Here is a 22,729-nt window from a genome sequence, read left to right as displayed (position 1 = left end):
GGCTGAGGGCGGGCAGGCCCGGGCCGCGTTGCCATGGCCACGGCCGGGCCGTTTCCGGGGCGGGGCGCGCGGGGGCTGCCGGGAGCGGCATGGCTCGCTAGGCGGCGGCGGCGCGCGGGTGAGCGGGCGCGCGCGGGGGGCGTCCTGAGGGGACGGGGGCAGGGAGCGGGATCGGGGCCGGGACGGGAGCGGAGAGCGGGCCGTGGGAGCGGCTTCCCCGCCCTGTGCGCGGGGAGCGGGGCGGCGAGGCACCGGCACCCTCCGGCCGCTGGTTTCCGGTTGCCCGCCCGCCGCGCTGCCACTTTGTTCCGTCCTGCCGGTGGCTGTGAGGTCCCTCGTTAAGCTGGTACCCGGCTTTCGTACCCTGGTACGACCGTGAGGGCTGGTTCGGCATTCCCATTCACACATTTTAGGGTTCCGGTGGTGCACTGACACCTTTACGCTGTTACTTAAGTCCATATTCGGGAAAAGGAGGAGCAAACAAGAAATAAATTGCTCCCCAGGGATGTGGTCACAGCACCAATCCTGACACAGCTCACGGAGCGTTTGGACGACACTTCCAGGCCCAGAGTGGGATTCTTGGGGTGTCCTTGTAGGGCTAAGAGCTGGATTCAGTGATGGGACCCTGTGGGTCCCATCCAACTCAGCATATTCTGTGATACAGGTATTTCTGCTCCTAAATACCTTATTGACGCCAACATCTTTTTCTCGCCTTTTCCCCGTGGCAGAATCATGGACCCCAGCTTGCTGAGGGAGCGGGAGCTGTTCAAAAAGCGAGCCCTCTCCACGCCGGCCGTAGAGAAACGCCCAGTGCTCTCTTCGGACTCCTCCGCCTCCAAGAAGAAGAAAGCCAAGGTAGAACAAGGGGGCTCCTCCAGCTCAAAACAAAACACAGGTGGGTGGAAGTCTCCTGTCCAGCAGCTGCCTGGTGTTTCCCACCACTTACCTTTAAGCTATGGTTTATTAATGTGAATAACGCTGTATCTGTGAGTTTTGCTGGTGGCTGTTGTCATTCTTTCTCTTAAATTACCACTTTTGTTAAGAAAGTCACTTGCATAATGTGAAAAACTCATTCTCTGCTGTGCATATGTGTTAAGCCTCATTCTGTGGCTTATTTGCTGTTGCTCCGTCGGAGGAATTGCTACTGCCAAAATTATTCATGTGAAACTGTGCTTTGGTTTGTGGATTTCAGTGCCTGCTGGATAGGCAGTAGCAGTGGTGTCATTAATTTTCTCCGTGTTTGCCATGTTGGATAGGGCCCGGAGCAACTTGGTCTAGTGGAAGATGTCCCTATGTCAGGGGGTTGGAACTGGATGATCTTTAGGCTCCCTTCCTGCCCAAACCATTCCATGATTCTGTGATTATTTCTGGCAAGAGAGCACCTAAAACATTTAGGTAACTGTAAGTTGAAGGGTATCCATACATGAGGTGGATTTGCAAGGTATATCTTGTCTGGCTTGCATGTTGTAATTAGCACTTGTCCTTGTTTTAGCTGGGACCTAAGGTTTGCTCGTGAGCACCAGGGACTCCAGACGTTTCTGCCTCTTTTACTCAAGAGTTGTGGCATTTCCCTGGGATGGTGGCACTGATAATGCGTCTCTCAGTATCAAATAAACAGTTAATAACGCAGCACCAAAAATAGTAGGAGTGTGTGGAAAGTGCAGCACCGGGGAGAGGATTTGCTCTGAAAGCAGTGGCAGTTCTTGAGTGCGCTTTAAAGGTCAGATCAAATGCCAGGAGTTACTAAACCACAAAATACCCTGTTGTGCAAACTCAGTCCATGCTCGTGTTTTGAATAATACCACACGTGGCTCTCTCCTAAACTCCAGAAGAAACAATAGAGCTAAAAACAACAGAGAAAAACGTCATGGGGTTTGGGAGGAGTGAGACATCTTCTGTCCCAGGGGAAGAGTAGGGAATTTGGGTATGTGTCTGCAGCTTCTCGGGCACCAAATAAAGTATCAGCCAGACATTCTAAAATAAATCAAGGGAGGCCAGGCTTCCGTCCATCCCTTTTCACACTCTCCAAATAAAACAAAATTCTACGTGGAATATCCTAAGCTGTGTCTCTGGCATGAGCGGGGTTTGCTGGGAAGAAGAGATGGGGAGTAAGGAAGAGGGCAGGGGGTACAAATGTGAGTCTGATCTGGAGGATTTGAGCAGATAAAAAAGGATTCATTTTGTTGCTGTGGTTTTTGGTGGGCTGAGGGTTTCTTTAAGTGCTTTTGTGGCTGTAAGGTAATTCTCTTACACAAACAGGGACCCAGTGCAGCTCTGAGGACATAAACTTGATCTTTTATGCTGCTGGGTGTTTTCCTGGCAGTACCAGAAAGGTTTCAGGGTTTCTATAACATTTTTATGCTGCAGAGTCAAAATCTGTTGCCTCAAAACCTGGTTTTTATTTGGCTTGCCAGATAGGCAGGTGCCTGTCAGGTTATGTGGGTGTCAGAGATAGGTCTGGGGAGGTGGAGTAAAAACCTGATGTTGAGGAATCCCTGTCCCACCGCCCCAAAGAAACAAAAACTAAGGTGGTCAGTCCTAGTTTTGTTGTGCAGTGACCACGGAGGTGATAAATGCAGTCACAGTGTTTGTGTGTTGGCACTGATAGTTCCCGGGTGTGTAGTGCCCACAGGTCCTCCCTCGCTCTGTGGTTCTGCGGTTCTGTGACTCAGAAAACCTGCCCTTGTCACTTTTTGGGGGAGGAGAGGTTTGGAGACCATGCTAATCTTCAAATGTCTGCACAGCTAAATCCGGCCTCTGTGTGAAGACTGGCTCTAGGCTTCCCACTGCTCCTACAGGGATTACTATCATTATTTCAAATCATTATTTCAACAGTTATTTGAAAAAAATCATAACTAGTTTACTCAGTTCAGACTAGGAACTGGAAAATGAACGAAATGGATCAAATCTGTTTGTTTCATTTTATTACTCAATAGTAAATTGTGGCTATGGTCTTTGTCTTAAGACCTTTGTCTCAGTGGTCTCTGCCAAGTCAAGAGCCAAAATCTTCAGGGGCTGTTTTGTGGAAAAGAATCATTCTGAGTCTTCTCTAGTGCTGTGCAAGGGGACACCTTTGTCTTCTGTTCCTTGTGCCCACATCCATTCCTCTTTATAGACCTGTGAAATAAAAAGGCTGGGATGCGTCCCAAGATTTGTCATTCCGTGTGCTTCTCAGGAAGGCATCGCTGGAGCAGCAGAGGCTGGCATGTTGCGCACACTGCCCTCTTGTGTGCAGCCACGGTGGGCATTTTGTGGGAATGCTGCAAGTGTCCAGAGCATTTGCTTTTAGGAAAGAGACATGAATTAACTCAGTGCATCCCGATGGCTTCTCAGGGCTTTGCAGGCTGATGCCGTCACATACGGCAGAAGGTCATGAGTCATCGTTATCACCACTGACATTATCTTCATCGTATGTCTTGGCGTGAGTCCGAAGTTGTCTTGTACTTGGGGCATCAGCTGCCACTAGTTGTGCTTTTGATTTTGAGCTCGAAGCATTCTCTGCATGGGGGACTGGTCCTGGCCAAACTGCACTATAAGAAATGCATCTGAGATGAATGGTTGTGCGGTTTTGTGAGTGGAGGAGGGAGTTTGCTTCTCCAGGTGAATCACTGGGCTAGCTGTGCTAGTCATTATAGGTACTGGCCATAGCACAAAGGCTTTTCAGACATGGATGGACTGTGAGGTCACTTATGGCTGTGGGTTTTGTTTCCTTCATGACAGGAATGTTATCTGGGGTTAAGACAGTTAAATAACTTGTCCCACACGTAGCTTTGCTCTGGGACATTTCTGTGTGGGTTCAGGAGCGTGAAGGACTTGCCAGGATTAGCTGATGGCCGCGCTGTTGGACACTGTCATTACAGTTGTCATTTGTAACTGCACAACTTGAATGGTTTTCAAAATCAGAGACACAACACAGCTACAGAGGGTGAATAAGCTGGTGAGCCAGAGGTGTGAGAGTTCTCTGTTCAGGATGTGAGGAAGGGGTGAGTGTGAACCCTGGGATGTGTCAGCAGGCAGATGAAGCAAAGTGAGATTCTCTTGTGCAAAGTGAAGCAGTCCTCTCTAGCACAGGGCCGATCCTGATGTGGCCTCCTTTGTGAAACATGTTGGCACCTGAAAGCTTCATGTGGGCTGGGTGACATCCCCCCTCTTCGGCGTGGGAGGTCTGTGGCCCATCTGGCTGTGTTCCTTGGCAAGAACACCATCAGTTCCAGTTTAGCTTTGAAAGTTTGGGATAGGGATGATAGATCCAGCATGTCCAACTCCCTGTAGTGTTGCAATTGCACGGAAGCAATGGCCTTGGGTCAGAGAAGCGTCCCTGTTTATTTCCAGCAGGATTTTGTGCAAAGGGTCAGATATTCTGAAGGTAATGGGTTACTCAGGTCTCGACACCCAGAAATCGTTGGCCAGGCTGAATATGAAATAAGGGGAGAACAGTTCTCTGGAACTGGAGAAGTGGGGGAAGAAAAGGTCAAACTACCCTTAGGAGGATTAGAAAAGACCATTTTAGGGATACATTTTATGTTGGCTTAGTTTTCCTCCCACCACCCTCTCTTCTAAAAGCAAGAAACACATAATAAAAAGTGCTGCCGAAGGCTAGAATTCACCCAATCCTCTCCTGCCTGAAGGGTCCCTTGCCATTCAACCCTTCTGTCCCATCTTTTTTCTTACCCCTTGTCTGTCTATCCTGTCCCTGTCTGGTTGACTCAGTGGGACAACACTGCTGTCTTTGCACTGAATGTGATCAGACTGTTGAACATTTTTATAAGTGTTTTCTTCAGTTAAGTATCACGGTTTTATGCATGTCAGGCAACATTTTTTCGGTCGGGTAGACAAAACTCTATGCTAGTCACTCAATATAAACAGCAAAAGTTCATCTAAAAACAAAAATCTTTTTTTCCCCCCGTAACACTGCAATAGATTGTCCTTCTGCTAAGCACTTGGAAAGCCATTGCCAATTATTCCAGTTCACATCCAGAGATGGAATTGCAGCCGTGGATATTTAAGTCCAAAAGAAAAAAAGCACATGACTTGCTCATTTGTAAGGTACAAGAGGCTTCATTCGAGGTGTCAAACCAAGTTCTCCAAGTACAGGTGCTCAGTGCTTCCTACACCACCTCTGTTTCACGCTTCCTGAAGCTGTTCATCATTGCTCTGACGGGATTGGGCTCATTCTCCAAGTCTTTCACAGTTTTGTTTTTCACGCAGCAGCAACAGTCCAGCAGTTCGTACAGGAAAGCCAACACCACCAGAGAAACTACAGTGAAGATGAATATGATCAGGATAACAAAGCAGGCAGTGTTCCAGTTGTCATGGAAAGGGTAAATTTTTTGCACTTGGAAGCCCAGATACTGGGAAATTGATGTAGTCTCGTTCCAGTGAGTGCTGTTGAGGGTTGCCATTCTTGAAGAGTTGTCTGAGTATGCTCACTGTCACAGATTTGGGAGCTGAAACACAAAAACAAAGCTGTTGAGGACTCTGTCAGTCAAGGACATGCTGTGATTTTCATCACGAATTGTAACTACTTAAGTTCAGACTAAGTGCTCAGAGTTTCTATAAACATGTATTGTTGCATACTCATATTTGCTCACAAAAATATCAAACTCCAAATGTGCAAGTTTGTGATAGGACTGGAACATTTATTTTGGCTGTGTCTGGTTCATGCAGGCATCATGTGGTGTTAAGTTACTCAGCAATGAGAGCTTTGCTGCTTTATTTCAATTATGTGCACAAACAGAAAGCCTACAAACTAAATTTTCAAGGTGTGTACGGTGGTTTCAACCACCCGTCCCTCATCAGTCTTGAGGCTGGCACTGGCATGGTGTGAAAGGCCTTATTATTTTGGAATTGCCTGTTAGCACAGACTTGTTCACCCTGCAAAACCCTTTGGACTTCAGGAGGGCAGATTTCCTGGCCTGTTCATTCCCCTGCTCTTGCACTGCTGAGTAGTTTGTGCTAGAGAAACTTGGCTGCCCAGATGGCACTGAGAGTGTTTGGAAATCTTGTTTGTGGTGCCATAGTCAATGGCATGGATAACAAGGAAAACCCAACCCTTTGTGAGGAGTTCTGATTTCTTGTTTTCCACTTTGCCTAACCCTGGCCCTCAGTGCTGTCTGTTGGCACCCAGCAGAGGAAGAGACTGCTCTGTGGTGTGGGGGGGGATGAAGCAAGAAGTTGGCTTCAGCAAATCTGCCTTTGCTCTGTAGTCTAATGTAATAAGAATTGTCCAAGGAGCTGCGGTAACTTCTGGTTATCTGCTGTGGCTGTAGGACATTGTAATAACCTTTGAATCCCTCAGGCAATTTAAAACTGGATGTGGGAGGAGGAGATCGAGTCAGAGCTCCGTATTTCCTTGAGGAAAGAGCAAGGAGTTTTTAGGTGGAACATGGTGGTGGATGGTGTCTACTAAAGCAGCTGACTTAAAGCAGACTGAGCACCTGTCCTTAATTCTCTGAAATTATTAAAGAAAAGGATATAGTGAAAACCTGGATCATGCTGCCAAACCAGCTTGTGATCTATGTCTTATTTTTACTGTTCAACTGTTACACATTTTGTTCTTTATCCTTCTGACTTTAATGGATTGAAATTGAAACGCAAGAGCTTTGTTGTTGGGAAGCTTCCTGGCATTAGCATTCCATACACACACTTACTGGAGCAGTTGCAGTAACTTACTGTTTCCTCTGTTAAATCTGTAACTGAGTACACAAATTAGTAATTGAATATACAAAGTATGACTGAGATGGATGGGATTAATTAAGCTGTTGGTGGATTTTTTTTCCCTAAACAAAAGTTTACAGAACAAATCCAAGCTAAAAATACTCCTGGTTTGAGTCAGGTCCTGGCTTCAAGAGAGTGGCTTGATTTGGTCATGGTGTGGGAAGGAAACTCAGCCAACCTGTTATGGGGCTAAAAGTCATAAGGGTTTTTGGAGGGGTGGCTTGAAGATTTATTTTAAAATCCATGAGAGAAAGAGAGAAGGGGGAGCTGAATAAAAGGATTTGGAGTCCCCTTTGAGGAGTAATTAACATAAGCAGGATTTAATTTTGTAGTTTAAATGGCAAGATGATACCTTTGGGAAAGAAAGGAGTTTTGTTTTGAACTTTGTAAACAGATTTCTAAGACTGAGGGTTTTGTTAGAATCTGTTACGCGTAAGTTTGCTCGCTCTGTAAACACCAGGCACAAAAATAGACTGTTTCTGTGATGCAAAATTTAGTAATTTGAGGAGGTTTTTTTCATTTATAGTGCTCAAAAGTGATCAAAATCTGGGGCCACTAGAGGAACCTGTCATGTCTACATTGCATAGCCTGCACCCTTTGCCAGCACAGCTCTCTGCCAAGGCAGTAGCTCTGTTCCCAAGAGGAGAGGAGCATCTTAGGCATGGCATGGCCAGGCAGGAGCCGTGCTGGCAGCACAGCGCAGTGCAGCAGCCATTGCCTTCCCACTCCACAGCCAGCCCCTTCCCACTCCACAGGCTCCATTAGGGCAGCCAGTCCCTTCCCACTCCACAGCCAGCCCCTCCCCACTCCACAGGCTCCCTTAGGGCAGCCAGGCCCTTCCCACTCCACAGCCACCAATAGGGCAGTGGTTTGCACAGTGGAGAGATGTTTGTCTTTATGCCAGGAGGTGGAATTGAATGCCGTGCTGGAGGTGGTTCATGCCCCTTGAGGAGGATGATGATGATCTCCTTAGATTTGAATGAGGGAAGGCAGATAAAGATCAGCTACTCTTTGCCGTAATTATTAAAATACAAGGCTGAAGCAGCTGTTGCCGACTGTTCAGAATTAAAACAGCGCTAATGAGGTTAGTGTCCTTGAAAGCTGTCAAAAATGGGCTGGTTTCCTGCAGTTTTACTTATTTTGTAACGACACGGTTCAGATTCGTCTCATCAGCCAGTCTTATTTGTAATCAAGTCAGCAATTGTATGTATCCAAAATGCAGTGAGTTAAATATTTAATGAACTGACATAATATCTAATATCTGCACTAGGTTTTAATTTAAAAGCATTAGCATCTTTGGGCACTGCAGAGGAACAGCTTTATTTGAAATCATATTCATGGAGTAGAGGGAAATGACTGGCAAAAAATCCTTTTAATGCAGCACTGAGGAAGTCCTGTTTAAGAAAGCACTGAGCAGACATCTCGGGGTAAAAGCATTTACAAACCTCAGGTGCATTCTAACCCGTCTGTTTGCGTTGTATCGATGGCTGCTCCAGTATTTCCAAAGGTAACAGCATGCAGCGGGATTTTATCCCTACCTCATTGTCTACCACATTTCTAGAACAGGTTTCTCTTCCACACACACAGATCTCTTATAGACAGCCTAATTTACGGAATACCCCCGGGAGGTAACGTTTCTCACGTTTCAGCTGGAGCTGTCTTTGTTCTAAGGAAAGCCCTTCCGCTGTCATTTCTGTGAAAACATATAGAATCAATCACAAGGAACATGAGGCTGCAGGAAACCAGCCACCTCCCCTGTAAGGACGAAATCCATTTTGTTTACTGAATCTTGGCTTGTTGTGTTAGCTTTGCTGTAAGATGGAGTGGTCATCAATTTTCCATTAGTGCACAGATGGTGAAAGTGCTTGTCTGATCGTGCAAGACAAGCTCCTCCGTGTTCAGCGGGATAAACCCTGCTCAGCCTAGAGAAAAATCATTCTGATTCCAAGAGGCTTTTTACAGGTTCGCAGCTTACACACATATTTTCTTTCAGTAATCAAGATAAACCTCAGAGAATGTTATAAAATGATACACACCTACCTCTCGTGTGAAAGGATGCTGAGAGAGCGCCGTTCTGGTCCCTTTTTTTAGTGCAGCCTATGGCACAGCTAAGATGGAGCTTTCCTTCCATTGGCCAGAGCACGATGCTGCTGACAACTTCCTTTGTGCTCATTTGCATCAAGCCCTCAACCCCAGGAGTAAATCATTCATAAATATGACTCTTACTGTCTGGAATAAGAAGCAAACCCCTCCCTGTTCTTGTTTTTTGGGATGCGATGAGCTCGTTAGCAGAGGAGCGCGCTGGGAGCGCGCGTTGGCCGCGACCCCGCTCTGCTTTGTGCTGGAATCAGCCATCAAACCGTGACGTTTGAAGTGTTAATATCTGCAGATTTCCAGCCTTGCCGTGTGGTTAGATTCCCTTGTCATGAACCGTGGCAGGCTGCAGCCAGGCAGATTAAACAAGATAATCTTCCTGATTCAATTGACAGAACAAAAACATGATAGATTGTCTTAACTGTTTGTTGCACCTCTGAATTTATTTTGGTCACTTCAGACCTCATTGCATCTATGATTTTTCTGTTTATTTATAAAATGTCCTATATAGACATTAATTTTTAATGTTAAAAGGGAACCCTGTAGGGGAAAATCCCTATGGGTCCTGTTTTCAGGGGGAGCTGGCTTTTGATTTTCCTCCTTTTTACCATCTTAATTTAGTATCCGGAATAAAATCTTCCTCTGTAGCTGGATTCTACAGTGATTCTTCTATGTTAATTTTAGAATTGTTGTGCTGTGTAAAGCCTCTAAGACGATGTTGTGTAGCAGCTTCACAATTCTGTTCTTTTATCTCCCTTCACTGATTTTTCCACAGAAATAATAGGAGCTCCATATCTCTCCTGAGATAGCTGTTGTCCTGTCAAATCAACAGTGGATTAAAATATCCTCGTGGTGACAAAGAGATTCTTTTTCTGGAGTAGCTGAAATTCCAAAAAACTGTTGCCATTAGGTTTGAGCAATATTGTGCTGGTAATGAGCCTCTGGCTTGTGATAGTGGTTTGTGGATATTTGTGTTCAATGTGCTGTGCTAAGAGCTGACGTTAATGAAATGGTCATTAACAACCTTGCAAGAATTTTTGAAACAACACGATAGCAAACCTCATGATAAAAGACAACCAGAGCTGACAACAGAGGGGATTCTGAGTTGCTGTTCCAGTGGTGCAACACACCAGGCTGAATTGGTTTGCATTTACATGGGTCTGTTTAATAAATTCTCCACTAGAGCTACTGTAAACAATAAATAAAAAAAATCACATCCTTCCTTTATGTGCTGTGTAACCACTGAGTGCCTGTTGGGAAGAAGGGAAGCTTTCTGCCTCCATCTCAGCAGCAGGAAGGTATTGGTGGAGCAAATGCAGTGCATTATTTCAGCATGGTTTAATGTAGTGTAAATGATTATGGGATGTTCAGCCACTGAATCAAATGTGTTCTCTTATGGCAGTAACTCTGCAGTCACTTGCTGCTTTCTTAACTTTTTAGTTGCGGAGTTCTGCTCAGAAGTGTTCCAGAGCTGTGTCCTCTCTTTGGGTCTGGATCAAGATGTGCACAAGGACAGAGTCCTGAGGGTGGCTGCTTCTGCCACTCCTGTTTCTGTCCACAGTTGTTGTTTCAAAAGCTGCTGGAAGTAGAGTGAGAGTGTGATGGAGCTCAGAGCCAACAGGGAGATATCGAAGCATCCTTTAATTGTTTGTTTTCTTTCTTTGTAGATCACAGCAATGGATCATTTAACTTGAAAGCCCTTTCAGGAGGCTCTGGCTACAAGTTTGGAGTCCTTGCTAAAATAGTGAATTATATGAAGGTATGGTGTTTTGGTGTAAAATAATACTGTTTTTAAATACTTTAATTATTGTCCTGTGGTAGCTGGAAAATGCTGAATATTTCAACCTCTGAAAATCTTCTACTGCAAGAGTGAGAATTCCAAGAAACTGCTTGTTAAATTCAAAGTGCTGTCAGTAAATTAAATTGTCAGCATATTGTTCCATAACTGAGATCCTAATTATCCCAGGTCGCTGTACAACCAAGATAATGGAGTTTATTTGCAGGAATTTCAAGATGCTGTCAGGTTTTGGGATTCGTGAGCTATTGATCAAAATAAAGTGTAATTTGGTGCCAATCTTAGTTACTTTTCAGTAACTGAGTTGCTGAATCAAGTGAGTACAGAGCTGTAATAGATGCTGTTTGCTTTTCCAGACTCGGCACCAGCGTGGTGATACACATCCACTGACCCTGGAAGAGATACTGGATGAAACGCAGCATTTAGATATTGGACTCAAACAGAAACAATGGTTAATGAGCGAGGTAAAGAAACCACATGTTCAGATTTTTATTAAAGATAAAGAATTCTGATAAACCTGAATTACACACATTTATTAAATTATTAAATATGTAATCCTTCCTTGAAGAAACTACTAAGACAGACTGTAGCATTCCTTTGCTGCCAGTACTAATATTCTGGCGAACAGAAACCTCCACTCTGGCAGTGTTGGTTGTGTGGGAAGCCTGACGTTGCTGAAGTCTTTCAAAAGGTATTTCCTGGTTTCTTCCATAATGAACCAGAATATCAAAATGGAACGGAAGAGCTCCTCCTAAGAATTGTATATAAAATTATCACTGAACTTTTGCCAGATGAGAAGAGGTGAACAAACACCCTGCAGCACCAAAATTGGGTCCCTTCTCTGTTGCAGGTGCTGTGTTGTGGTGAATTATGCCTAGGCTGGTGGATCTAAGATCCAAGGATTTAAAATCCTTTAAAACTCAAACCTCCAGCCTGGCAGCTGTAACATGAGGCTTGTGTGCTCAAAAGCACACCAGAAAAAAATGTAATAAGTGTCTGCACTTTTTCAAGGGTTGAAATTTCTGTCCCTGTTACAGGCTCTAGTCAACAATCCGAAAATAGAAGTTGTGGATGGGAAGTATGCTTTCAAACCCAAGTACAACTTGAAAGACAAAAAGGCTCTGCTCAGGCTCTTGGACAAGCATGACCAACGAGGACTGGGAGGGATCCTTCTGGAAGACATCGAGGAAGGGCTGCCCAATGCACAGAAAGCCATAAAGGTGAGGGGCACCTCAGCTGGTTCACTTCTCAGAGGGAAGAGAGAGACTAAGAGTTTTCTCATGAGTTGTTTCTGTTCTTTTGATAACTTGGAAGCTGTTTCAGCAGATCTAACATGTGCCCTTTTCTGTATTTCACCCTTCACGTTCAGATTTGCCCTGATGTCTCAACGCAGCTCTCAGAGCTCTTTCTCACAAAAGACTCCTGATCTCCCACATTCTGACTGTTGTCATTTAGTTGTCCTTTCACACCTTGACCTCAGTCCTCTGCATCTCATCTTTGATTTATTAGCATCTGTTTCATGGCCGGTTACTTTGCGGTTTCTCCAGTTTGTTGTTGCTTTTTGTAGCACAAGGTCTGGGTCTGTTGGAGTTGGGAGACCTTCAGCTTGGAAACGAAGTGATTTTGAGTTGTTCTTTTGCATTTGTTTTTGAGGCTTTAGGGGACCAGATCATCTTTGTTAATCGCCCTGATAAGAAGAAAATTCTTTTCTACAATGACAAGAGCTGTCACTTTGCGGTGGATGAAGGTAGGTGTTGGTTTACGTAGGTTTCCATGACAGTTGGTTTGAATTCATCTTAAGCACCTCTGTGTATAAGCAGTCTTCAGGTAGAGCAGTCTTTTAAGGTGATAATGGAATATTAGGTGTGTCCGGATGTGAGGAGAATGTTTATATTAACATGAGGCAAACGAGACCAGCAAGTGAGTCCAGTGGTTGTGTCCTCTGCTTTGTGATGGATACATTGGAACATAGCACCAGGAATCCAGCAGTTGTCTTCAAGACTAACGGTACAGAAGAGACTAAAAACAACCACACTGTGACTAAAATGGCATCTAACATTTTGCTGCTTAAGGGGAAGCCAAAAAAACCTAAAAGGACAGTTTCTGGGTGCAAGATTTTTGTTGGGTTTTTTTCCAGTTTGTTAACCGTGTGCCTTTTACTGATGAATGCAGCAAGAAGCCACAAATGGAACAGAAGGAGAAAGGACAGAGGGATGAGATGTGAGCAAAATTCTTAAGAAGGGGTTGTTACAACTGGGAGGAGAGCACAGATGTGGGGCAGTGCTGCTGTCCAGGCCTGGAGTGGATTTGGGACTCCACAAGTTCAGTGTGTTTTCTGTGTCACAAATAGTGGTAAAATCCTCTGGTGCCATTTTATACACTTGTTTATGCACAGATATTAACTACAGAAATCAGGGGGTGTTCCATTACTGGTATGAATGCCAACATCAGGTGCCTGTAAGTGCAGAAAGGGGGAGGCAAACTCTGTCAGAAGATCTTAGTTTAAATGACTCAATGACACTGAACACTTTCTAGTGTTAATGTATTGTTCTTGTAACGTGACACATAAAGCCATTGCATCACACAGCATCGTATTATGGTAAAAAAAATAGTTCTGATACAAGCTTGAACTATTCTACTTACAGGACCACAGGAGAATGCATAAAGCTCTTTCTTTTTTTGCCTGCCTCCAAGGGAATCTGTATTTCCAATAGAATTTAGCAACTGGAGATGTGTATCATTAACTATTTGTTATGTACTGAGAGTACACACTTGTAATCTCAGTAACAACAGCTTTCTTTCACAAAGGTAATTAAGTAGAGGTGACATCTACAGCATTTAAGAATATAAAAAATATTTCAAAATGTTGAATTTCTTTTTAAACAATAATTTCTGTCATTTCTCGATAGTGGCAGTGAAACTAGATGCGAAATGCAGAATGGATTCACTGGGGCATTTCTGATTTCCAAATGTTTAGGAGTTTACCATGAACCCTGATATTCTGTTGAGGTAGTGCCTCTTCAGTCCATCAGCCCACAGCTTTTGGGGGTCTGAACATGGCCAAAGCATTTAGAAATCAGTGCTGTTGCAGTAACTTTTAAGGCGGAGCTTTTAAGTTTTAGCCACTGATTGTATCATAGTTGTGTTGCTAAATTAATGTTTTTTCTTGTGCAATTTTTTTCCAGATAGCAGGAACCGAACCATGCTAAAAGAGTTATCAGAGGGAGGTCTCTACCCTGTTGTTACTAGCTTGTAATAACTCCAGGATTAACTGCGAAATTTCCTAACAGAGCCCATTTTGTTAACATGTAGACAGAGGCATCAGGCAGCCAGGATAAATCCAGGGCTCTTCTTACACAAGACATGTTGTGGCATACCCGTGTGTGCTTAGGAGCAAGCAATGCAAGCTATTGCTATCAGAGGGAGGAAGAGGTTAAAAAACCCCTTTTAAATGCCTTGCCTCCTGCTGAAGGAAGGCATTTAAGCCTGCAGAGTGTGTCCTGAAGGGATCCAGTGTGCTGTGTTTGTAGTTCAAGGTGGCTCTGCTTCCTTTTATCCGCAGGTGGCAGCAGCTTCCCATCTGAGCCAGAAGTGATGTTTTGTTGTTGCTCTGTTCCTGCTGGTTTTAGTTTTCCTTTTGATGCTTTGTTCTGAGAGGGGGCAAGAATACTTTCTGTTCTGTGAATATTGTGATCCACCTGCATATGCCACAGTGCTGAAAACATCCCTGAGTACATTCACTCACTTACTGCAGCTGGAGCAGGTTCTTTTTCCAACCTTGTTATCCTGTGACAAAGGAAACCCATCCTTCCCGGGCAGCTTTGCTTTAGGATTCTTTCCAGAGCAGCAGAAGGGTGTCTCTTAGGGGGTCACTGGCAGAATTGTCTGTGTACAGGATGAGTTCTGACACGTCTCTGCGTTAGCAATGCTATTGCAGCTCATTATCTCTGGCAATGTTAAAATGAAGTTTTAAAAGACTGCAAAATAAGCCTTGAAGTGTTGGCAGACTCTTTGATCTAGCAGCCGATGACAGTTCAAAATATGTTTCTAGTTTAATGTTTATCCTCAGAAATAAGGTCTCTGTGCTCCTCGGTGCACGATGCTGCCGTATGACATCCCAGTTCAGAACACGTGTTGGCTGGGATCGGTATCCTTGGAAAGTCGGGTGTCCTCTCCCACTGCTGCCTGAGCTCCATCAGCAGGGAGAGAGGAGCTGCCAGGGCAGTTTGGAGCTCGCTGCCTGGAGTAGTGGGAGGACCTGCTTTCTGGCAGTGCCTACTCTGCCCTTGATGGCTGAACAAGCTTTTCTTTCTCCCCCTGTGAAAATAAATCCCAGTGTATCGCAGCAACGGAGCGGTGCGGTGCTTATATATCGTGATCTCAAGGGTACTGGAGAAGGTTTTAGCAGTCAGGAACGGCTTTTGTTCTTCCTTTTATGTGATTAGCCAAGGAAGGTTCAGATTGCATGTGTTCCTTCTGGACTTCCTGCCTAATTAATCTACTGTCAGTGGTGTGGAGCTGAAAATGTTTATAAAAGCAGGGCCAGATTTCAGGTGCTTCAGCCAAGTCAAGCGCTGCCTTTTTGTGCTGGGGCGAAGCACTTTGCATGTGAACAAGGCTTTCACCCTGTGCTGAATGCTGAAAGGCCAGTTTGATTGCTTAACTGCTAGAGATTGTATCTTTCCCGGCTGGATGCACTATAGGAAGTATTTTAATGCTAAAAAATTCGGATACTTCATTCTACATGTTTTTAAAATTCTTCCTAAGCGCCTTTGTAGGGCTTTAGAGAATGGCCAAAGCCTCTTAAGTGTAACTATAATGTTATCTATAAAAACTGCTTGGGATCAGTCCTGACTTACAGCTGTGATGGTCCAGGGACAGCACAGATTTAACATCAAGCACCTTTTCCTTCTGGTATAAATCCAGTGCTGCATTCCCTGGGACTGATAGGACTGTTGTTTCTTCCCTTCTACGCTGTTATTGTCTGGTTTTGTTCTTTGCTCAGCTTTTGGCTTGGCTCTCTGAAGATTTTTAAGCTGTTTTTAATCTCTGGCAGATTTTATTACCTGCGTGATGTATCAGTTTATCTCCACAACCATCTCAACCTTTCTGCCAGAGCAGGTGAGGCAGTCAGAAGTGCTGGATAAGCCTCTCCAAAGTCACCAGGCAGTCATTTACCCATGACTTCATTCCCCAAATGTAAGCATTTATAGAAAGGAAGTGTGTTAGAGTTTAATCACTCAGGGAATGTCAGTGCAAATTGTTTTCATCTATGAGGCACCTCGGCGTGCTGTAAAATCAAGGTAACCGTGCATCCTTAGCCCGTGGGTATTTCGGAGAGAGAAGGTGTCTGCAAAATCTTTGTTATGCCGCCCTCTGCTTAGCTCTGTGTTTGTTCCTGCTGGTCAGAGCTCATTGTTTTGAGTCTTTGCACGCAGACTTCATGTTGCTGGAGATGTCAGCAAACATTTAAACTGGCTTTTCAGCCAGCTCCTGGTCTCATTTCCTCCTCTCAGTGCTCGAAAGACCAGAATTTAGCTCTCGGGAGGAGCAAGGAAGCAGCCTGTGAGTAGTGTTGATTCTGTCCAGTTTCTGAGTTAAAATGTTTTAGTGATCAGATTGCAAGATACTGTGTATAGGATTTGTTCATGACAGTTGCCTCAGTATTGGGATCACAGCTTTCTGCCTCTTTTCAGCAAGATCTGCATTGGAATCAGGACTTGAAAGCTCTGTGGAAAATGCAAATCTCCGTGAGGGTTCAAAGCACCTTCATGGCTTTGACCAGAAGCTCTTGGGAAATTTCTCCCCTGGGGATTTTTTCTGGGCTCTGTCTTGTCAAAGCAGCCTAAGCCCTGCAGATATTGTCAGCTTGCCCAACTGCAGCCTGCTGCAGTCAGGTGAAGCTTTGCTGTCTTTTTACCCTCCTGTAGCCATTTTACTTTTATTCTGGCTGATGTAAAAAATAATTTAGTGTCTCTGAGAGAAGTCGCTCACCTTGGCTGTGCTGTGATGGTGTGAAGATCACGTAGCAGTGAACAGGACATGGAGAAGGAAAAGTGAATGTGCTCTGTAATCATAGTGGCTACAGGAGTGCATGCATCCCAACCGGTTCTCCATGCCTGGCTGGAGCAGGCCAGCATGTGCAGAGAGAGCTTCCTGCTCCAACCATCCCCTTCCCACTCCTCACACCAGCACTGAGCTCCTTGTGCCCTGTCCACAGAGAAAAGAATGTGAAAAATGGATCCGGTATATTGAAACCTTCCCTAGGAGCTGCCTTCTGCCACTGTTGTCTGCTCTTCAGACACACAGCAAAGGCCAGGGTGACAGCATTTCCAATGCTTCTCAAGGAAATCAGGAAAAATCTTTCCCTATGTCAGGTCAAGGGTGTATTTTCTGAGGTGCAGAAGTACCACAGCTACAAATGCAGAGGGTTGTTTCTTGAGAGCTGTAGTTATTGCCAGCTTTTCCCACAGGTTCTCATATTTCAGAGAGGATGTCACAATAATTCAGAGAGTGTATTCCCAAGGTCTAAGCTTTGCCTGGCTGATAGGGGCACAGTCCTTGGAGAGTTAAACCTGACAGGTAATGTGTAAATGGTTCACTGCCAACCATCCAGCTGCTCTCTTTCTTCAGACCTCGCATTTAGCCCAGTGTCTGGTGTTACACCAAGTCAGTTTTGTGATGAGATGATGGATGGATCTCCCTTGCCTTTTAGACGACACTCTTAAGTGCAGACAGCTCGTATGCACTGAAGGGTGGCAGCTCCCTGTGCTTCTTCACCTTTATGCTGTACTTTTAGTTCCAAATCAGTCCTTCATTACAGAGTGTTTCCATGTTGTTGTGACTCCCTCTTTGCTGGGCAGTGAAGTGTTTTAAAGCCCTACATGTAGCTCCAGCATGGGAAGAAGATTCTTTTGCAATTACTGCAATCAAAGCAGTAGTGCTGAAAGCAGCCTGATTTGTGGAGGAGTTTTTAAATGGAGTTGCAGAATATGATACAGTGACTCTGGTGGGGCCAATTTGTGGATTAAATTATCTGTATGTAAAGTCCATTTTAGCTCTGCAGTTTTGGATCTTGGTGCCTGTTCCATTTGTACTCCTTGGCCGAGTTTAAAAGGTGATGTGAAGGATCAGGATGTGAAGGTGGAGTGATGTTATAACCGTGGCACTACAAGAAATGCAGAACGCTGTAGTTAGATATTAACTGTGATCTGCACTTCTGTGCATGCTGATCCCTGAAGAGCTGACCATTTATTTTCTAGTGTTTAATTTTTCACTTCTGTTCCCCAGAAGAATGTAGACTGGTTTAACCTTAAGCACCTATCCTCAGCTTTCCTTTTTTTTTGCACCAGGGCGTATTTGTCCATATATCCTGAACTCTAATGAGAAGACACATCATCTGTGTTCGTAGCAGGATACTATAAATAAGAGGACAAACTTTCTCCACCTGCTGCAGCAGGTTGAGGTGAGGGATGATCTGTGATAGCAGGCACCGCCAGCTATGCTGAAAGCCTGGAATCCCCCTCAAAATGGATGAGCAGATGGAGAGTGTCTTGACTGCAGTGTCAGTCCTTGCATTAAGGGATGTGCACACTGATCCCAAGGTGCTGGATAGCCTCTGGGAGAAACAGGCTGTGAGCTATCTCCCTGTAACCAAAAGTGGTGTTTTGACAGGTTTTGGTTCTCTTCAAAACCACTGCATTACCGAAAATGAACACTGTCACTCTTCACCGGTGAAATTCCTTTCTTTTGTTTCCTGGAAAGCTGGGACAGCCTCTTGCTGTTGGCAGCAGGAAGAAGAGAAACACCTGAGACTCGAAGCATGTATTTGCATAGAAAAACAAGGTGCCTTAGGTAGGGAATTGTTCCAAGTGCAGGAACTGAGTTCATTTTGTACACTCCCATTTGGTTGCAGTGTGCCCAGAACCGGCGTATCCGTGGCAAACCGGCACTGGAGCATCTCATCCCCTGCTGCACAGGACAGATCCTTAAGCATGCAGAGGTTGTGCTTGTTTTGACAACTGTATACTAAATTTGTCTGGAAATAAAAGGAAAAATTTAGTCTTGCATTGCTATGTGTGCCTCGTGTTTTATTTATAGTTTGTTAGCCAGACCTGCTGACAGGATGTATCTTAACTCCCTGCCTGGGGAATGAAGGGAGGTAGGATCGTACCAGCCACTGCCTGGAGAAGGCATTCCAGAGGCTCTGTGAAACTTTACGTGAGGCACAAAGTGTGCAGGCAGATGGCAGCTGCTCTAATTAAGACTTACTGTCTCTGTCTGTTTTCTTGCTGCTGTGGTTTTTAAGGTGTCTCTCTTCTTTTTAACACCAGAGAAATTTTAGTACTTTATTATCTGTACAGCACGGTATGGATCATATTGCAGTGATAAACGAGCTCAGAGCCACTGAAGTAAATGTCTTGAACCTTCAGTAAATTAGACGTGGGATGGCAAGTCTCCCAAGTCAGTGGCAGCTGAAGATTTGTAAACGAAGTTGCCGTTTATGGTTAGTGATTGCCCTTCGTCAGGAACTGTGAAACTCATTCACAGCCTACACAGCTCTAGAGATTCCAGGCTAAAAGAGGCTCCAATAGCAAATAAACATGGAAAGCACAGGTTGCCTCCGGCTGCTACTGATTCGAGAGAGCAGTTTAGCTTGAGGGTGTTTTGTTGTTGTTTTGTTGGTTGGAGTTTCATCTTTTCGGGTTTTGGGTGTTTTTGGCAGTGCATCAGCATTTGGAGCGGGTAAAGGCTGTGCTGAGTGAGTGCCTGCTGGCGGTGACAGACTGACGTGCCAGAATGTTTCAGTGTTTGAAATCAAGTCTCTCTCCTTCCCTTCATGTGGGGTCTTTGCCCAGGGTTTGCTCACTGGGTTATAAAACCAGGGTTTGTCGTTTCAGAATTCCAGAAGCTGTGGAGGAGCATTCCTGTGGATTCTATGGATGAGGAGAAGATAGAAGAGTATCTGAAACGACAGGGTATTTCTTCCATGCAAGAAACCGGACCAAAGAAAATAGTAAGAGATACAAATTATAGATCTTCCTAAGAAACCCCCCTTTCCTGACCCCGCAGCGTTAATGCCAAAATGTGTTGGTGAGCCTGTGCACGGCTTTGTGGAGCTTGGGGAAGTGTGACCAGTTTTAAAAACTGGAAAAACCAAGCGCTGCAGCCAGCAGTCAGTGCTTTTATGACTCGTTAGAGCCTGTGTAATTAATCCAAGCAGTATCAAAAGAGGGCAAATGCCAGGAATCTCCATGAGCTCCACAGTGGAAGCTTTTGCTTGAAGATGTACAGTACATTAAGAGTAGTAGTATTTTGGGAGGAAGGGGGGGGGGGGCGTTAACTTTTCTGCTAAAAAGCTTTGAAATCCTGATGGGATTGTGGATAGGACTACAGGGCATGTACCTGCTTCTGTAGCTGCATGGGATGGTTTGGAACCTGCACTTAAAAATGCCAGCTTTACTACTGTGCCTGCGATACCGTGGCTCTGCTCCGTCCCCAGGGTCATCTCCCTGCCTGGATTGGAATTGGATGCTGTTGCTTCTCCAGGAGCTAGCACTTCCCCTTCCCTGCCCAGCCCTGGTTCTGTCGGGGCTCGTCTTTCACTGCAGTAGTGACCAGCACCGTGTTACATGTCAGGTCAGATGTCACAGATCTTCTGACTCCTGTTTGTTTCTTCTTGCAGGCTCCCATTCAGAGGAGGAAGAAACCTGCTTCTCAGAAGAAACGCCGGTTTAAGACTCACAATGACCACTTGGTTGGAGTATTAAAAGATTACTCTGATGTGGTTCCTGGCAAGCAGTGAGCGGTTGTATTCTGGAGCAAACGCGCCTTTCTAGACGGGCTTGCTGCTGCTGGGGCTCGGTGTCTGCTCACAGAAGGACTGACTGTATATAATAATGTGATGTGTTTCCCCCACCCCAGCAACTGCCGAGGTGAAACAGGTCAGTTTAAGAGCAAGTATGAGCTACTAAATTTAGAGGTTAATTTAATTAGCTAATGGGAAACGTGTCTTAGAGTAAGAGGTTCTCACTAGTTGCCTGTTGGCTAGGGTGATAAATGGTGCTCAGCATGTAATGCAGGAATTCCTGCTCAGTGCTTAACTCTGCTTTTACATTGCTTAATGGGTATTTACCTGGAATTACTTACAGGGGGCTTTCTAGTGGGATTGAATAGAGCATTTGTTTTACCTATTTCAGGAAAACCTTTTCCTAAAATCACTGCAGGCCAAGTTTCTTTCACAGTCAAATACACCCACGGTTTGTATGCTTCTTCCTTGCCATGGGACTGAGCTTTACTGAAAGGTGGTGATATCTGAGACTCAAACTCAGAAAACCCCCTCTCCCAAAATCCCAGCAGGCTGTGGGATGGGATGAAGCCAGAGCTTCCTAATGTTAATTAGGAATTGCCCTCGGCAATGTCTCCTCACCGTTGTGGGTACAAGTGTGTTGCACGTTCTGCTCTGTGCACAGGAGGGAAATAAAACGACAGTGTAATACTGGAGCTTTTTTTTTAAAGTAATAAATTTACAATGCTGGTTTCCAGTGTTGCTTCTTTAAAGAATGAGAGAATCGGCAGCTTTGGTGCTTGTTGCGTTTTCCTTTTCGTGGAGGTAAAGGAATCTTTGCTATATTTTTATTCTCTCAGTGACTTACTGTTCTGGGCTAACACTGTCATCTTTTTAATGATAGCTGGGGAGAGGGGAGGAACCACCTTAAATGCGAGCTCCCTGCAGATGCCTGATGTTCTGTGCAGCACAGCCTTACATGGAATGTGTCCAAATCATGTCCTCTTGATAACTTATTTTTATGTTCCGAACCAGAGTCGGTCAATGCTGATCCTGTTTTCATGGCACTGCAGGAGAGGAGCTGTTTCTCCGTTCTTGCAGGGTTAGGATCAAAGATAAAAGAGGTGCCTGCTGCTCCCCACCGACGGCAGCTCGAGCACAGGCTGTTGTCGTGCTTGATGCAGCCGGGGTCGGAGCAGAGGCCGTCGGATGTGGACATGTGAGCAGATGAAGAATGAGGCTTTGTTGCTGTCGCACTGAACAAGTTCTGTCAGCTTGGGGAAATATGCTTCTGTAAGTGCAGCATTTATCCTCCTGGTTTTAAAGTCTGCTCTTGTGAGAAACAGACAATGCTTCCAGCGTTGCACATGTCAGCCCTGTTTAAGGAGCTGCCAAATGCTGTTAGGAGGTTTCTTCTATTATTTTATATATATATATATATTTCATGCTTATGAAGTATATATATATATATATATATATATATATATATATAAAAGCATGCTGCTCCAGATTGTTTTGAAACTGTTTTCCTTTCCTCTATCTTCCAGGTCAGCACAAACAATTCCTCTTGGAGCTTTTTAGTTTTCCATTACAGCTCTGTTTTAAGTACCTACAGAATACTTGCAAAACTGTTCACCTCTCTTCTGTCATTTTCACTCAAGGAAAGAAAAGTTCCCTTCCATCTGCTGCATTTTTGAGCAGTGATTTTTTGGTGGTGATGCTTGGACAACAACAGGGCTCTGAGTTGCCTTTCCTACCTTTAGGAGTTTCATGGAGCACCTTCCCAGTTACCTTACATAACATTGCCCTTTCTCTATGATCCAAAGCTGGCTGTAAGGTAGGCTACCTGCTTTGTTTCTCTGCTCAAGTGATTAAGATAATAGAGTCTGAGTCTAAAGAAAATGCCTCCAGCTACTTTGAAAGATTAAAAATATGTTAGGTCAAAAAACAGGAGAGCAGGAAAGGGAAAGTGACTGTGACCTCTGTGTGCTGCGCTAGCCTTGTCAGGCTCCAGGTGGTGTCCAGTTGGAAAGACTGAATTAGATGCTTTGCCTTACTGGTGGATGTCTTCTCCTCCGCAATAGCAGTAGAAAGGGCGTAAATAAGTTTTGCAGCTTGTTAGGGTAAAATCTAAAAAAGAGCAGAAGGGAAGCTCTCATTGGCCTGTTAGTGGTGTCGACTGTAGACAAGCAGTGGTGTAGAAAACAAGTTCAGATAATAAACACAGAATCGTAGAATCCCAGGCTGGTTTGGGTTGGAAGGGACCTTGAAGATCTTCCTGTTCCACCCCCTTCCATGGGCAGGGACACCTTCCACTAGACCAGGTTGCTCCAAAC

At 44.8% G+C, this 22,729-nt stretch overlaps 2 protein-coding genes across 4 annotated transcripts; one reads left to right on the top strand and one right to left on the bottom strand.

The window, feature by feature from the left end:
• The first annotated feature begins 59 nt into the window (after positions 1 to 59).
• GTF2E2 (general transcription factor IIE subunit 2) lies at positions 60 to 21,146 on the top strand. 2 transcript variants are annotated; one of them, XM_048304605.1, is made up of 8 exons: positions 60 to 118; positions 729 to 895; positions 10,479 to 10,570; positions 10,963 to 11,070; positions 11,644 to 11,826; positions 12,260 to 12,353; positions 19,507 to 19,622; positions 20,292 to 21,146. In XM_048304605.1, exons 2-8 carry the CDS (start codon positions 733 to 735, stop codon positions 20,409 to 20,411), a joined length of 876 nt encoding a protein of 291 aa, XP_048160562.1. In that variant the 5' UTR covers positions 60 to 118; positions 729 to 732; the 3' UTR covers positions 20,412 to 21,146. The 2 variants fall into 2 exon arrangements, with proteins under 2 accessions (XP_048160562.1, XP_048160560.1); XM_048304603.1 differs by lacking the exon at positions 60 to 118 and adding an exon at positions 271 to 367.
• Positions 2,908 to 9,071, bottom strand: SMIM18 (small integral membrane protein 18). 2 transcript variants are annotated; one of them, XM_048304607.1, is made up of 2 exons: positions 8,754 to 9,071; positions 2,908 to 5,447 (listed from the first exon to the last, which is right to left on the bottom strand). In XM_048304607.1, exon 2 carries the CDS (start codon positions 5,400 to 5,402, stop codon positions 5,109 to 5,111), a length of 294 nt encoding a protein of 97 aa, XP_048160564.1. In that variant the 5' UTR covers positions 5,403 to 5,447; positions 8,754 to 9,071; the 3' UTR covers positions 2,908 to 5,108. The 2 variants fall into 2 exon arrangements, with proteins under 2 accessions (XP_048160564.1, XP_048160563.1); XM_048304606.1 differs by having other exon boundaries at positions 8,758 to 9,069.
• Positions 21,147 to 22,729: the final 1,583 nt, after the last annotated feature.

The sequence above is a fragment of the Corvus hawaiiensis genome, chromosome 5 (genome assembly GCF_020740725.1).
Source record: "Corvus hawaiiensis isolate bCorHaw1 chromosome 5, bCorHaw1.pri.cur, whole genome shotgun sequence".
NCBI classification, from domain to species: domain Eukaryota; kingdom Metazoa; phylum Chordata; class Aves; order Passeriformes; family Corvidae; genus Corvus; species Corvus hawaiiensis.
The sequence above is the reverse complement of the archived record's forward strand: the minus strand, read 5'-3'. Positions and strand labels throughout refer to the sequence as shown.